Here is a 17,522-nt window from a genome sequence, read left to right on the forward strand (position 1 = left end):
GAAAAGAAGAAACTGCCTAGAAAGGCGGTGCTATTTTTATATCTTTAAGAGCAAGGCAAAAGGAAGAAGAGCAAATTAAAAGCTTTCCTTAATAGTCTCATTACCCTTTTGTAACAGGATCCCGTTTTTGGCATCAAAACATTCAGTTTACAGACAGCTAACAACTTTGTGTTCGTATAGCGGACAATTTTGGTAATGTTCTTCTATCAATACATCTATGCTGCACTTTGACATCCTATAGAATATGACGCTCAAAGGCTGGATTTAAATGAACTAAAAAAAAAAAATCTGCAAACTTTAATATATTTTAAAAAACAAACAAACAAAAACCTTCCAGTAGAAACATGCAGCAAGTGAATTTGAAGAACTGCAGTTTTTCTATAATTTTGTTAAAATGTAGCTTCCCAGTATACAACCAACTGCTAAACAACCTCGTGTATAGAAGTTACTTTAAGGTGCTAATCATGGCAAATGCACATTTACTGAAGTAACATAAAGCAGTGCTCTGAACACATTGACGTCAATTTCTTTGTATCTCTTTTGGCCAGGCCACAGGCATCCGTTTCCCTTTTCCTTTTAAGCATGATAAAAGGATGCAGATTAAGGAGGGTGTTTCTTTCTCTTTTTTTGCAAAGGGGACTCCTGGACAGACACACTGTGTATTTAAAGTTGTTGAGGTCACTGAAGTGCATTTCAGCAATGTCCAAGAGTTAACTCAAAACTGGAATTTGAACGGCAGGTGGGATGCTTCTACTTCACATACGGCAAAACTGGTGCAAAAATGTGTGAAACTAGTTATCCGTAACCTTTTGGCCCAAATACATAAAATATGCATTATTTACAGCATTTTATTCCTTTTTTTTTTCAAATGCAATGCTTTAAAACACATTATAAAGCACCTTAGTAAAAATATTCTACAGGTAAAAGTATCTAAATAGGAAACCCCTAACCATACCACAGCTCACTAGTTGAGTCATAATATGGATTCACCAGTAGTTCTTTAAAGTACAAAGAATCTATGGAACAAGGATACAGAATTCACTATTTGTTTTATATTGATGTGCAGGCAAAAGCCAGCTTCTGAAGAGGTGTTTTCCCAACATTAGTTGGAAGTGCAGAGAATATTAAAGAAACACTGCCTTGGTTTTCTGCGTTCTGACAAGATCACTATGGAATTCGAATTTTCAAACACACTGATGATCAATTTAGCTCTTTAAAATGAAAACCCCACACTGATAAAACATGGGCAAGTCCAGCTGCAGCATTTCTCAGCAGAACATGATTGAACATGATTCATGTGATATGAATTCACAAGAACAAAGCACAGATGTCAGCCGGTTATTAACATTATTCATAAACGTATACAACCCAAATCTCCATGTTGAAGCTAGGGAACCAACAGCTTCCTCTTCCCAGGAGGTTAACTAAAATAAGCTGTTCTATGAATCAAAAAGAGCGTAAAGGGAAGCCTTTCATCTTTATCGTTTCAGCAACGTAATTGGTAAGTGGTTAGTTTCTGTAAATGTGTATGTAGGCTTCTGCAGGAGTTGAAGAGCAGCCTTCTTTGAGATTAAACTGAAGTTTATACTTTTGGATTACCAACGTATCTGGTCAGCAGCCATCTTCTTTGAGGAACCCCCAATGCATTTTACTGAGCTCAAGGACCGAGGTGCCTCAGCTGGTGCATCAGCAATCTACACGTTGGGGCTGAAAATAAGAATGTGGCCCAAAGGTTTAGTCCCTAGCCTAAAAAGACGCATCATCCTTAGTTCGATTTAGGGTAAATCTTTTCATAGAAAAAGTTTTGTGCCAGAATGTACAACTCTCCATCTTTTTCCCGGACGGCGTGTGCTCTGACAAACTGAAATTGCTCCAGTGCAAATTCGTAGAACTCATTCTCCATTTTCCATATTTCAGACTGCTGCAGCTTTGCAATGGTTTCTTTTGTGGGGAGCTTCTTTTCTGTTGTCTTCCTAAGATGAGACTTCTTGCCTAAAAGCAAAACGTACAAAGTCATAACTTCACTTTGACTCATAGCTTGAATTGCTCCCAGAGGAGCAGAAACATAGACCGCGAAAAGTTTGTGTGTCTCTGTGCAGAGTATTCTTTCATCAGCAGGTTGCTAAATGGGTACATAAAGTGACAGAACTTGGGCCAAGATTTATTAAGCCTCCGGGACTGAGAAACTGGAAGCTTTGACATTAAACATGAATGCATTTGCATTAGTGTGCTCTCTCAGTGCACATTCCTCCCGCTGTTTAAAGAGCTTAATTATTAAAACCATAAAGAGGAAGTGTTTGCATTGGTAACTGCATTTCCTCACATCACATCCATTTAAGATATCTATTTCAATCATGATTAATGCTTCTTTGGAAATTCAGTACAATCGACAATAAAGTTAGTAAAAAAAAATACTTCACAACCGGGCAGACAATTTGTTTCACCAAATTCACAGCAACCTCTCACATGATGCCATCAACAATTTTCATTTAAAGGCAAGGTGGTAAGTGAGTCAACCTGAATATTTGTTGCGGGAATATGCTATTTGCATTCTTTGCTGCAATGTGTTATATGCATTATATGCTTACAGTACTAATATACAGGTGAAACTCGAAAAATTAGAATATTCTGGAAAAGTCCATTTATGTAAGCAATTGTTTTCATTAGCTACTGGAGTTTAATATATGAGATAGACTCATGACATGCAAAGTGAGATATGTCAAGCCTTTATTTGTTATAATTGTGATGATTATTGCGTCCAGCTGATGAAAACCCCAAAGTTGAGATTGTTAATTTGGGGTTCTCATCAGCTGTACGCCATAATCATCACAATTATAACAAATAAAGGCTTGACATATCTCGCTTTGCATGTCATGAGTCTATCTCATATATTAGTTTCATCTTTTAAGTTAAATTACTGAAAGAAATGAACCTTTCTACGATATTCTAATTTTTTGAGTTTCACCTGTACCTCTTATTGCTATCAAAGCCAGTTCTTAAGGTTCCAACAAATGGGGACAGTCAATGTATATGGTGGGAGTACAAGTTTCACCACCCCTGACTACGCTATCTAGGGACGATGGAACTGTAGCCCAATAACACCTGCACATGGGCTACCCTTGAACTACAGCATAACCAAGAAACAGAATCCAGAAATAGAGGTGCTTGTACAGGAGCAGGCTTCGTTCTCAATGTCACTTAATCCTTGGGGGGATAGAAAACAGTTCCATTCCTATTCTTCCTTTGCATTAGACGGCGGCCCCAAGAGTCTGCATACCAAGTCAAGTTGCAAACCACAATGAGCTTACCGAAGCAGGCCGGTCATCAAGTTATGCGACGAGAACAAGAGTAGAGTGTTATCGTTAATCATTCAAATTTTACTTGAATCAATCTGGTCTGATTCCACGTTCTTTGTGGACTTGTGGACTTTGCCTACACTGCTCAGCTTCCTTACTGCTCAGCCCTCTTCCTTCTTTCCAGCAACTCGCACAACTATTCTCGCACTGAATAACTACAGACATTAGGAAGAACCTCCTGACAGCAAGAGCTGTTTGACTGGAAGGTGGTGAACCCACCTTCCTTGGAGGTTCTGAAACAGAAGTTGGATGGTCATCCATCAGGGATTCTTTTGTTGTAATTCCTGCGCTGCAGGCGGTTGGGCTAGCCAGATGAGCCTTGTGGTCCCTTCCAACTGTACCATTTATGATTCTATGACGCTGTGACATGGGCTGGTATTTAAAGCCCCATAAGGACCTGGGAGTGCAGTTCATACTGCATGTAGCTTCTCACCCACAGGCAGAGAGGAGCCTAGTGGGCAATACACCCATGTACTTGATGCAGAGTATCCAAAAGAGGAAATTGGAAATGACACTGGAATTGCACATGTACCAACATGGGTAAGTCAGTCTCTTGAGGTGGGATGGGGAATGGACTGCTGTTTCAGGAAATCTGCTCATTCATGTCCCAAAGCAGGGGTCCTCAAGCTACAGCCCACAGGCCACATCCAGCCCGCCAGGGTCCTGAACCTGGTCCACCCAGCAACTGCAGAACCTGCGACGCTCCTCCTTCTTGTTGCCCAGATGGCCACAGCCAATGCAACCTTCCTTCCCTCCAAACCGCTACTACTCCAAGCGGCTGGGTCCAATCTCTTCCGGCTTCTTCTCAGACCACACCCTCCAGGCCCTTCCCACTCGGCTGCCCATCAATCCCATCATGATCCCAGGTTGCCAGGCAAAGCGTGTCTGAAGGGGGAGGGACCAGCCGGGCCTGGAGCCAAGCCCAGAGGAGCCGCTGCCACCACCGAGGAAGGCCTGTGAAAATGCAGAGGGCACTGAGGAAGGAGCAGCTGGATGCTGCTGCTGCCGCTACTGCCCAGAACGTGAGGCGGCGCCTCTTTCCTTTCCTCACTCTTACTCAGTCACCCTCCCCCCCTCTTGTATCCCCCCACTGAAATACTTATAAGTTTATGTTGATCAAAACCGTTCATTTTAAATATTGTATTGTTTTTCCTGTTTTTTGTGCACTACAAATAGAATATGTGCAGTGTGCATAGAAATTTGTTCGTATTTTTTTCAAACTATAATCTGGCCCCCAACAGTGTCTGAGGGACAGTGAACTGGCTCCCCCATTTGAAAAGTCTGAGGACCCCTGTCCTAAAGGTTATGTGAAAGAGAAGCTTTGGGGGGAAAGGAGGAAGATGAAAATGGCCTAGTGGGTGGCTATTTAAATACCTGTGCGATATAGTTCTGTAGCACCCCTGAAGAAGCGGGGCAAAGCTGCCTCCAGCAACATAATAAAGTCTTCAAGCTCTTCAGTAACTCCCACTAGGAAATATTCATTAATCAAGTTGTATTTGGCTTGTTCCAAAGCCCATCTGCTTCCCACATTCCTAAAACGATAAAAAGTAATTACAGGAAGGTTTTGATGTCTGCCAAGAATTTTGGTTCCCTTCATTTAGATATTCTCACACCAGGCTAAAAGAATGGCTTAGCTGTTATCTTTGCACAGGCAAGAAAACAAAGTTTCAGCCACACACATTTTTAATTTCCTTTGCTTCCCCCCTTGCTCCCCCCTTTTTTTTGCTCTCTTCATGGCCTAGGTTAGATGTTCAAAGATTTATGGCTCTGATTTCTAACTTTTTGATAACACTAATGCCTTTTTTCAAGTGTGTTGCATGGTGTTCAGTATGGTAAATTTTGCTGCTATATCAAAGAGTTCAAAAGTATCAATTTTGACGTGGCATAAAAGCAGAAACTGAAAGGCATGTTGGAACTTTGTACCAGTCTTCCACAACCAATTGCAGTTTATCTGCATTTTAGCAAGATTGCTCTATAAGAGGATAAACAAAGAGAGGTTTGCAGAATGGTTGAGAATTTGTATATCTGATACTTTGAACTTTGCTCAGATGATGCTCCAGTCATTTAAAGGGAGAGGGAAGAGACTTAGGAGACCATCCACAACAGCCGAGGAAAGACAGGGTGAGGAGCAAATCACTGCCACTTCTGCCAGTGGGACTGAAAGTTTTCTGTGGATGAAAGAAGCCTTCTATCCACAGAAGGCTAAGTTTAGATCCAAGCCATGACATTTTAAACCGGGGGTGGGGGTGGAGAGATCCCATAGTTACATGGTTTTTAATCAACATATCCAAACAGTGACACTGGTGTTTAGAAAGGGGATACATAGCACAGTTTGAAAATGGTTGACAGTTTTCTATATCATTCATGGAAAATTAATCAATAATAATGGGGGTATTGTTTTTGTTTATTACTGTGTTATGTATCTGTGTGATCCTCAGATGATGGGTGGTATAGAAATTTAATAAATAATAATTCAACCATTTTTCAGTTTGATACTTTGGAAGATAACCACAAAGTACACTTCTTAATCAAATGTGTTCTTTCTCAAAATCTTAACCTCTGCTATACATTCTGATTTAATAAAATACACTTCACATGGATAATTTATTAAATCTGCAATTTAAAGCAATTCCATCGTCTTACCAGCACTCAGAGCTGTGGCCACAGAAGAACGGAATTTGAAGCCAGAGTTTCTCAGGGGCACAATCTGAGCCTCCAGCTGCTACACATTCATCAAATGTCTGGAACAAAGACAAAAACTCAAGAGTGAGCTATAAATTTCCATCTTAAATATCAAACTTCTTAGTGTAGTTATTTTTCTACATGAACTTGGGCTGTGTTACTTCACAATAGCTTACTAAGAGGCCTGTCACTTTGTGCATCAGTACATGCTGACTCCCAGCTGTGGGCACCGCACAATGAGATAGTGAGGGGTGGCTGGCACACACAGAATTCAGTGTAGTGTGGCTTTTGGTATGCAGCTGCTAGTGCCCCAAAAGTGACAACTGCACTAGTGTGCAGAGCCACAAGCCATTTTGTGGGCACTGTCAAGATTCATAATTGCTTCAACACACGGTAACCACAGCAAGAACTGAACGGTGACTCAAAATAGCCCACAATGTGTCATGAATGTGTCCGACTTCCGAAGTTCTTGGATTCCGTTTTATTAACAGCAACCAATTTAAATTCTACTTATATTTGTAAGCCAGTGTGTCGGAAAACAAGTCATATTGCTGCTACCCAGGGAAATCAAATGCTAGTGTTGAAAAGTCATTCTGAAGGCCTACAGACAAATGCTGGCCTAGGGAACGACATTGGGTGGGAAAATTTATCTAACAAGGAGGGACCCCACCCTGTGCTCTGTGCCTTCTTATTTGCTCTTTAAAAATAGAAGGCCGGAGAGCTGCGTGTATGCGCATGCGCCATTGGTCTAAGACAGTGATGGCCAAACTTGGCCCTCCAGCTGTTTTGGGACTACAACTCCCATCATCCCTAGCTAACAGGACCAGTGGTCAGGGATGGTGGGAATTGTAGTCCCAAAACAGCTGGAGGGCTGAGTTTGGCCATCACTGGTCTAAGACAATGTGAAGCTCTTCATTCAACATTAAACTATATTTCCATAGCTCCATTTGTCCAGAGTTAATGCACAATTCATTGCAATCCCATCTTTACACAATTAATATTGAGTCAAATGCAAATCTCTTGTGAGTGGCACTTTACTCATGGAATAAGTGCTTCTGGGACCTTCTAACAGGTATGAAGACCGAGACGGTCTTTGATGAGCCCTCTTAAGATGCCTAATAATCTGCTCCAGAGAGTTGAGAGACAATCAAGAATGGTGTGGAAGGTGGTGCAGGAAGGATTAGATTTAAAAATATTAATAACAACACACACACACACACAAACACACAAAAACACACAAGCAGATGCCTCCTTTGGACCAAAGGTTCTTGCATTCATGGAAGACTCCTGTGAGTGGGAACTGTATTTTAAGATTGAGCCTATTGTTCTGGACTAAATTTGCTTTTCAAAATTGTTATGTTTTGAGTTCAGTTATTATCTCCATAATTGAAGCCATGAACAAAGCTGCCAAAATGTACTTTTACTTTTTTATCCCCTTGCTTTCGTCTTCGGAGTCCAGGCCTGTAATCATCGCCAAAGCGCAGGAAGTAATAATAGGAAACCAGCCGCTCTATAGGATCTCTTATGACATTGATGTATATTGGTTTCTTTTTAACACCAAATCTGAAACAGAAGAGATAAATCCGATTGACAAATCAAAGAGTTTCCTGCATGATGTAAAAGTGGATTTAGGGTCAAAGTTTGTTCCAGACCATTCTATTTTGCCATATTAAGGCAAGTTAGGAGGAGTGCTGAGAAAGTGACAATACTACTTTTTCCTGTTTCAAAGGTATTAAAGGGTACAAATGCTTTAGAAAACTTTCCAAGAAATCTTATCCTAACAGCATTCCATTGAGGTAAATTTTAAACATACACATGTAGTATTTACATATATTCATCCAGTTTATTGTGTCTAACAAGTATTATCAGCAAAAGTCCTGTCTGGTACTTCTTACTCCAACAGATGCGGCCTCTTAAAACTATGCTTTGTAACAAAGAAGATAATGCAGCTGGTGTGACCACAATGGCCAGATGGGGAAAAGGTAGGAGGACAAGAGAGATACTAAGAAATTGCCCTTGGCTTTCTAAAGTGCTGCTGCACAAAAATGATCATGCTTGGTATGGAACAGTAGATGAAAAAGCAGTTAACTTTTAGCTCAATGCAACAGATCTGAAATACTGTAGCACTGGCTAGAACATAGCACTTTGGCACTGAGCATGTTTGCCATAATTAAGACATATTTTGCATGGCTATTTTATGAATTCTTAATTGTGCCAATGACATAATAATCATGTTGTTGTTGTTGTTGTTGTTGTTGTTGTTGTTGTTGTTGTTGTTACCACCAACATGCACCCGACAGTTTTAGAAGCAACGCGGGTGGTGTTGTGGTCTAAAGCACTGAGCCTCTTGGACTTGCAAATCGGAAGGTCGGTGGTTCGAATTCCCACAACGGGGTGAGCTCCCATTGCTCTGTCCCAGCTTCTGCCAACCTAGCAGTTCAAAGGCACACCAGTGTGAGTAGATAAATAGCTGTGGCGGGAAGGTAAACAACATTTCTGTGTGCTCTAGCTTCTGTCACGGTGTTCCGTTGCACCAGAAGCGGTTTAGTCATGCTGGCCACATGACCCGGAAAAGCTGTGTGTGGACAAACGCTGGCTCCCTTGGCCTGAGAAACGAAAGACACCGCACCCCAGTCACCTTTGACTGGACTTAACCATCCAGGGCTCCTTTACCTTTACCTTTAGAAGGAACCCAAAGAGAATGTGTTCTATTTATCTGCAGCTCACATTGTGCTTTGACATAGAGCATGCCTCCATGCTAGGCAGGGCAACCTTCGTACACTAATTAGCACTATGTGGCTTGCAGGCAAAATAAGCATGGCCTGTTGGTTGAACGTACTCTGCACTTCGTACTGAATACTGCTGATTTAGCAGAATGCAGTTAATATACTGTATGGTAAGAACTACAAAGATGCTTTTAAACAGCTTTGATGTATACTAGACCAACTGCCTTCCAACGTGCAAAAATAAATCTGTTTAAAGAAATATGAAAATCAATTACATGCCAGGAACAACCATCAAAGCTAGCCTATAAACCTGGACATTCAAAAAGAGGGCTGTAAATACAGTTTCGGTGCTTTATTGCTTTAAGGACCAAAAAGGTGCTTTTAAACTCTTCCCCGTGCATTACCAGAGTTACAGCAATGTTAGCAAGGCAATGGACAGAACAAAGGTATCAACTGCAACTGCTTCTATCTGCCAGCCTTGCTTGTTTTGAGGATGCTGATACTCTTCCCAATCCGGCTCATTAAGCCCAGCCAAGTCCACTGACCAAATAGTAAAATTGTCACATTGGGAAGGAAGGTTCTGTCTTTTGTTGGAGAAGTCCCCACCTATGCCTGAAAAGGCAGTCTTGTTATGACAAGATTTAGAAGGGCAACCCAGTCAGGAGGGTGGGGTATAAAAATTAGAATAGATCTTTCCTTTTTAGAAAAGGTCACTGAGCACATGATGGCACAACAATGGCAGACATCTTTCCTCACTCCATTTGTAAACAGGTTTCCAACCAGATTATGGCCCTGAGTTGCTGCCGTTCCTGATTCTGTATACTGACTGCCATTACTTTTATTATTATTGTCTTTTTACTGGAATCCGACCCAGGATTTGGAGAGGATGAGACACCATTAGTCTTTAATTTTTCCATTACAAAAGCAAAAAGGGAGATGAGGCCAGGCCTCTGCTGAGCCCACTCCTGCCCTTTCCTCAAGCAGAGGCAAGAGAAATGCATCTGGAAAGGCAGAGCTGCTGTCACCATGATGAGAGGAGGCATTGCCACCATCATCAGTCATGTCGCTTATGATTTAGGCCTGGTGAGCATTTAAGGTCCCCATGCCTAATTTGCGGGTTGCCATCTGATTAGATTTCACTTTGATTCTGATTTGATTTTAGGTTGTATTTTAATTGATTGCTTGATTTTAAGGTAATATGTTATATATTTGATGTTAGCCACTTTGAGCCTGGTTTTGGATGGGAGGGTGGGGTATAAATTATTATTATTATTATTATTATTATTATTATTATTATTATTATTATTCTACCATGGCAGAAGTAAATCAACATATGCCTCACTGCTCATCCATGATGGATTTAGATGGCTAGTTGCCTTCACAAAACTGAAATGGAGTTAAAGCAAGTTGTTCCTTCAGATTTTTTTTTTTTTACTCAAATATTAATATAAAGGGGGATCCCAAATCCGGTCAGGCCCCCTTGGCATTTCAAGATAAACACTTGGAATCCCTGTATGCATTCATTCGCTCATTTGACAAATGATGGATCCAAGTACCCAGAGCAATGAATAAATGAATTAAAAGGAATGAAGAATGAGGCAGAATCAATGGGGTTTTAAAAAAAAAATGGTGCATGAGTTTTTGTCCTCTACCACTTAAGTGAAATTTCTAGACAGCTCCACCACCACTGTCACAAAAGTTTTGAAATTCAGTGTAATTTTATGAGTGTATATACTGAATCAAAGCATTGCCAGAGTGTTTTTTTAAGGAGGATGAATCTTTGCAGAAAGGTTTTAAACTTCTCTACTGCAATAACGCAACATCACAAGTTACTCTCGCCTATTGCCAAGAGCAAGCACAGCACTCAATTTGTTATTTTAATAATCGAAACCACAAATAGAAGAAAGCAAGCTGTTGCAAGGGGGGGGGGGAAATAAATCATTTAGGTGAAAGGGTAACAAACAAAAAAACCACAAGGATAATGCAACCCTGGAGGAAAATATGCATATGAATGAAGTTACTTAGCTGCCTTTCTTGAGGCAAAATGTTTTTTTAGACTGAAGTTACAGTACCTACAAAATGTTTTAAGTTTTATTCTATGAATAATGTAGAGGATAGAGTAACGCTTACCTAGCTGTTCACAAGGTTATTATTTCATTAGGTATTCAACACAAGAGGTTTATTAATATAGCATATTGCACTTTTGGATTTGGAGGAAGCAATGCAATTTTATGATCGGGGGATTCTTTTTTGAGATTGAAGTTTGGCAACCATTTCTTTACATGTACATTTCAGCTGCTGTTGTAACCTTCACCAATCTCTGTCTGATATTACGTAGAATGCGCGAAATATACGGAATATAAAACTTCTGGTGCCTCCCCCCCCCCCTGTTTTCCACATTTGTCACAGCAAATAAATTAAGATGGATTCCAGATAAAATGAACAGCTGAAGTCCATTTCGCAGACCTTTCCCTTCATCTTGGTAAAGCAATAGTGCAGCCTTCACCAGCCTGGTGCATATAACTTCATATATCTTGGGCTCCAACTCCCATCAGCCCTAAGCCAGCTTTGCTCATGGTCAGGGATGATGAGAACTGTAACCGCAGACATCAGCAGGGTACCAGCCTGGGAAATGCTATAATAGAGAGCTGGCCAGTAAAAAAGGGGCATACATGTCAAAAGGGTGGGAATGGAAGGGGGGGAATAGTATCATTTTTGACCTCTGCTTGTTCCCATGATAAGAGCACATCTGGTTTCACAACCTAGATGATGTGCAAGAGATGCAGGCAGATTCGTTGCTGAGGTCACACAGATGGGCAGAACGGAGTGCAAACAATGACGTCTACAGCTGGGTGGTAGCAATCGTGATGAGCAGCTGCCATGCAGTTTTGGTGTGCCCACTTCTGGGCTCGAGAGGGGACTTCTGGTGCCAGTTTAAGACTCTGTGTCAAACTGGGCACCGAGGAAGCTCCTGTTCCAGTATGGTTTAAGTGAGGGTGAAAGAAATGCACTTCTTTCAAAGAAAGCCTAATCTCTCCCCACCTGACCACACTGCTCAATACGATTCCTGCCATCACATGTAAGTAAGCATTTATGGAGCCATTTTCTACTAGTCAGATTGGCTACAGCAGGCAATGCAAGGCCATAAAACATGATGTTTCTCAAGAGGCAGCAAGTCCGATAGCACTGAAACCAAACTACCACAGCCTGTTGTTAGGGTTGCCATATTCCCAAAAGTGAAAATCTGGGAAAAGATGTTGGGCTTCCGGGGGGGGGGGGTTAAAACAATTTCTCTTGAAAGAATCACCCTAGTTGCCATACGTCTCTGGGTTTCCAAGGATGTTTTGTCGATTCGGCAAAAATCCGCCCTGACGTCATTTTTGCAGCCAGATTCTCCGATGTGTCCAGGGAAAACCCAGGCGTACGGCAGAACTTACTGTTATGAAGTAGGCCTGAAGAGATACTGACTGAAACCTAAACAGAGGGTTTCTTTCCATGTGTTCTGGCACTACCATCAAGTACTCTGTGCTACTGAAACACTGCACTGCTGAAGGCGGCAAGTTGATTTGCTATTCTAAAGGAAGGCTGAAAGCACTGAGTAGAGTCATTAACAGCTCAGTCAAATATTAAAAATAAATAATTGCTTCCTTCATTTGCATGGACAAAATTACCAGATAGTTGTTGTCAAGCGCATATATCCATTTTTGGCTAGTGTTTCAAATTTGTCATGGGGATGAAGATGACAGAATGACAGTCCAGCTTCTTACGGTTCTTTTGTATGATATGGTAGAGTCAGCCCAGGGAACAGCAGGCTTTTTTATTATTTTGCAAAGCAACTTCTAATATGAAAGGCTCTATGGGAGAGGAGGTGGTCACTAGTAAGTTTTGGGAAAGGGGTGGCACCAACAGATTAGTAGCAATTAGAAGACAAAAGAAAATGTGGAGAATCTTAACTACTTAAAGGGCTAAATTCACCAAGCGGGAACTGGTTAATTCCTTGATTTGCTGCTCAGCATGACTGTTCTGAGGTTTATCTCCACAGCCTTCTCTACCACAGTTATATATTTCTGCTTTCAGACAGCACACAGATTTTTTGAAAATTAAGAAAGTATGTATTCCAAGAGCTTAGTCACCAAAGCACATCAATAGGAAAGGATGGTGCATGTCCAGGAGAAGAAGACTGAAATCAATCTGAATGAGAAGTCAGTGGGGAAGAAAAAAGCTTTACTAAAAGTAATGGGGGGGGGGGAGAAAAGAGCATGTTCAGAATGTCATGGTGCAATTTCTGTTCATGACCATTAGAGGGCAGTAAACGCTTAAGTGAATCAGTGCAGTGCTTGAACAATAAAAAATAAGCTGACAAGGACTCAAAATGCTGCAAACAGAATTGTATGTTATGTGGCTTACTTTGCAAAATCCAGGAAGGATATATGTCCATGATAAAACCCTGGCTTCATTTCTTTCCAGGAAGTTACATTCTTCACAAATCGTACCTGGGAGGGAAGAAGAAAAGTTTCTTTAATGCGTAGAAGAAAAATTTGTGATCAATTAAATAGGCTAGTATTAAGAGATGCAACTCAGCTAATAGCAAGTGATAACTGTAAATGCTCCACTCGAAAGCATTATTAACATACCCATAATGATACTTCATATTGATACAGCATTTTTCAAAAGGGCTCAAAGTGCCTCTCAGAGATCCTCTTAGCAATCCTTAAAAGCTGCCATTTTGCTGGGCAGAATGATCTTCCTTCTATTACAGGTGAGAGGCTGAGAAAGCAGTGGCATGTCCTAGGCTACCAAGAACCTCATAGGTGACCTGGGTTTTGAACTAGGGGCTTCACAGCATAAAGCACACACTATTAAGGTTAAAGTGCAATAATTAATGGAACAGCTCAAAGGAACCCACATATAAAATTCTGTAAATCTGTTTGCTTTCTCCTGAGTGATTTGTTTTAAAAATAGGAGTGTTGAAGTCCTCCTCTCCTAATGTCCGTATTCCAGGGCAACTGCACCATAACCTGAGCTTAGCTTATGGGCCTGTTAACTGCAAACCCCAAATGGTTCAGCTTGCCAAGTAGAGTCTGAAATTTGCAAACATATAAATAGACGTGAGCCAAGGCAGCCCAGTTTAGGGAAGTTTTTAACCTGTGATATTTTAATGTATTTTAATTGGAGGCCGCCCAGAGTGGCTGGGGGGACCCAGCCAGATGGGCGGGGTACAAATAATATATTATTATTATTATTAAGAGTTATCTATTGGCTGATTTCACATAGGAACACCTATTGATTCTGCACCCTGAAATTGCTACTGGAAAAGATATCCAGGAAAGCATTTCTGGCACTTCCAGCAAACAGGTTACCTGCTTCCCAAGTAGGTCTACCACCTTCCCTTCCTTTCAGCTTTTGAACATATCCCACGATCCCTTTCACTCATGCCAGTGCCATAATTTGTGTGAAGGCAGACAGATGCACACATGAATGTGGACACACATAACTTTGGAACATTATTCAACTGGGCTTTCTTAAAGCTGGTGCCCTCCAGATGCGGTTGGACTATAACCCCCATCAGCCCTTGCCAGCATCGCCAAAAAACAAGGAAAGATGAAGGCCAAATAGATACAGGTAAAGCTTATGGAAGCAGACTTAACAAGTGGGACCTGCAACAAAATGTGTTTCAGGTGTCAATTCACTGTATTCCTGCTCCCCCAAACTCAGGGGGGAGAGCAGTAGCATACAACAAAGGAGGCCCCCCCAAAAAAAACATTTGAAATTCAACCTGCCACTTTTAGTAAATACCTTTTTTTGGGGAGGGGGGAGGTTGTTATTGGGAAATTAAGATGGCTCTCTGCTACCATGCTTGTTGTAAACCACCCTGTGATGTTTGGATAGAGGGTGGTATGCAAATTCTAATTCTAATAATAATAATATTTCTCTGCCATCCTGATCAAGCCATTCCTATTTTATATACCTTGCCCAGGATTTCCCCCTCTTGGTTTCTCAGCTTTATGGGGCTGTTCTGGAGTGCCCACTTTGTTTTTTTGTTTTTGTTTTTTCCCCCTGCAGATTTAACCTTGGGGTTAAGTCAGGTCTGCTGGTAATTCTCTCTTCTGTGTAGGTGGATGTGGTTTTGGCTACATAAACATCAGCACAGGAAGATTTGAGCTGGTGTTAAGAGAAGGAATTATGACATTCTGAAGGTAGCAAAGTGACTCAAAAGGTCCAAACCAGCTGCCATTTTTGAGTAGTTTAACCAAGTGGAGCAGCCAGAGGTTGTTCGTTTGGCTTTAGAAAAAGAGTTGATAAATCTGAATACCACCATCTGTTCGGTTCTTAATACTGCAATTTCAGAAACTGATATACTAAGGCACACGCAAAATGAACACACCAGGAAGTATCTCTGTACCGTAACAGATAAAGGCATATGGTCTTAACAATTAAAGCAGAGACGTCCGACTGTACTGATCTCATAACTGATCAAGGAGTCCTATATTCATGGTAACATATAATGGTGCTTTCACATTAGAATGAATGCATGGGGCATGTGTAGAGACATAAATATATGCATAGAGAGATCATAAATGACAAACACAGAGAAATATATGTCTGTAACGTTTCCTATCTAACTGTGGAATGTAATCTGAAATTAAGCTTTGATGTGCTGCTATTTCTTCTAGCACTCAACCAGATAGCTTTAGCTACTTGTGCAAAAAGAAAGAAAGAAAAAGACTGAGAACTCGACATAAGCTGAATTTTGCTTTCTCTGGCATTGTCTGTATTGATGTTTACTTGAGGCAGCAAGACGGTTTAAAATGGAGAGTACTTCCAACTGCAGGATGCTGATATCTCTCCCTCAAATAGCAAACGCAAGCGACGACAGCCAGCAGCCACGTGGTCAAAACGAGGAGCAGCTATCAGTCTACTAAGGTGGAACTTGAGGTTTACAGAAGTCCAAATACACGCATACACATGAACCTAAGAGAGAGTGAAAAGCCCCGCAGAAGTAAGCAGGCTCACTAACCCCTATCAAAAGAGAAATGGCATGGGAAGGAGATGGAAGGGGAAATAGCTGGCCGGCAGGAACACTGCTGATAAGTGACTAAATGCTGCAACATTTTTATAGCATGTCTCATATGTGGTTTTCTGATGAGGCCAACATTTGCTAGTTATTTAAGTGAGGAGCATATTGGCTTTTGTTAGAATAATCTTCAGTTCACTGTGGTATGTTGTAGGATGGGAACATGGGATATAGTAAACCATTAATGTACAGTGGTACCTTGGGTTACATACGCTTCAGGTTAAATACTCCACTAACCCAGAAATAATGCTTCAGGTTAAGAACAGAAATCGTGCTCTGGCAGCACAGCGGCAGCGGGAGGTCCCATTAGCTAAAGTGGTGCTTCAGGTTAAGAACAGTTTCAGCTTAAGAACGGACCTCCGGAACGAATTAAGTACGTAACCAAAGGTGCCACTGTATTTCCTTTAATTGTCAAATACAATGATCTAACACCAAGAAAGAACCTCCAGAGGAACAGCTGCAACAAAACAGAGCTGAATCCCGCTCTTTTAATTCAAAGAAACTTCATAGATAGATAGATGAAAATAAAATAAGCATTTTATGGTTTATTAAATTTGTATACTGCCCTTCATCCAAGGATCACAGGGCAGTTTACGACATACAAACACATACCATAGAAACAAACAAAAACAATATCCCCCTCCACCCAGTTTAAAAGGCGATAGATTATTTAATTAGCCAAAGCAAAGGCCTGGGAGAGGAGGAATGAATTCATATGGTGCCTAAATATATGTATTGAAGGTTCCACAGGGGCAAAGAGCACTGCACCTTCTTGAAATGACCATGAAAGTAGGACTGGAACCACCACAAAGTATTGCCATATGAACTCCCAAGCTCAGGCAGCTGCTCTAGAAGGATGCCATGGTTGATGGTTATCAAAAGCTGTTGAAAGGTCAAGGAAAATTAACAGGGACAGATTTCCTCTTTCTTTCTCCCAGCAGAGGTCATCATACAGGGTGAGCATCATACAGGGTGATCTGCACCCAAACTGGGCTTAAACCCTGATCAAAACGGATCTAGAAAATCAGTTTCCCCCAATAGTGCCCTTGTCTGTCATAAGCAGGGTCACTGCAGTGCACCAGGGGCTCATCCTTAATAGCCACTCAACACCAACACTCTCAAATTGATCTGAATGAAACAAAAAGAACTGGAACAGGCTTAGTGGATAGAAGTTGGTGAAAAATTGTCCTAGCAACTGCTGAAACATGGTATAATGAAGCAAGTATTAGGATGACCCAGAAGCACTCCAACGATAATACCCTAGTTGGCTGGGAAATATGAAACCTCTGAAATCAAGTCCCCAGTTTCTATAGGTCACAGATCCTGCCAATTTTGTTGATATTATCTAGATTGACATATGACCAATCCCCAACTGCAGTAAGAATGGATACTGCAAATAGGGTGGGTTGTCTTAATCCCCAATCTCCACCCAAGTCTGCTCTCCCAGAGTCTTCATAAATGCTGAATAAGGGGTCCCAGTGAGGTGAACTGGAATGCAGAAGGCATAATTGTCCTTTGCCAAACTCTTGAATATCCTACATTCTATTCTAGGGGAAATTGTGTTTTCACATTTTCTGTGGCCATCAGAATGGCAGATTGGTCCAAAATATTTTGGTTGTGGGAACCATCTGCTCTCTCTGATATCAATATTTTGTCTGTCATCCAGACTTATGAATTAACACT

General features: G+C 41.2%; 1 protein-coding gene across 2 annotated transcripts in view; it reads right to left on the bottom strand.

The window, feature by feature from the left end:
* Nucleotides 1-462: 462 nt before the first annotated feature.
* The window catches only part of HS2ST1 (heparan sulfate 2-O-sulfotransferase 1), an 83,836-nt gene continuing 66,776 nt past the window's right edge, over nucleotides 463-17,522 (bottom strand). Inside the window, exons 3-7 of one of the 2 annotated variants that reach the window (XM_033151654.1) lie at nucleotides 13,172-13,257; nucleotides 7,457-7,601; nucleotides 6,000-6,097; nucleotides 4,731-4,888; nucleotides 463-1,992 (exon numbers count right to left, since the gene is read on the bottom strand). In XM_033151654.1, coding sequence (XP_033007545.1) covers nucleotides 1,766-1,992; nucleotides 4,731-4,888; nucleotides 6,000-6,097; nucleotides 7,457-7,601; nucleotides 13,172-13,257 — 714 coding nt within the window. In that variant the 3' untranslated portion in view covers nucleotides 463-1,765. The remainder of the gene's footprint in view (nucleotides 1,993-4,730; nucleotides 4,889-5,999; nucleotides 6,098-7,456; nucleotides 7,602-13,171; nucleotides 13,258-17,522) is intronic. The other variant, XM_033151656.1, reaches the window with a different exon arrangement.

The sequence above is a fragment of the Lacerta agilis genome, chromosome 6, assembly GCF_009819535.1.
Source record: "Lacerta agilis isolate rLacAgi1 chromosome 6, rLacAgi1.pri, whole genome shotgun sequence".
In the NCBI taxonomy this organism is placed as follows: domain Eukaryota; kingdom Metazoa; phylum Chordata; class Lepidosauria; order Squamata; family Lacertidae; genus Lacerta; species Lacerta agilis.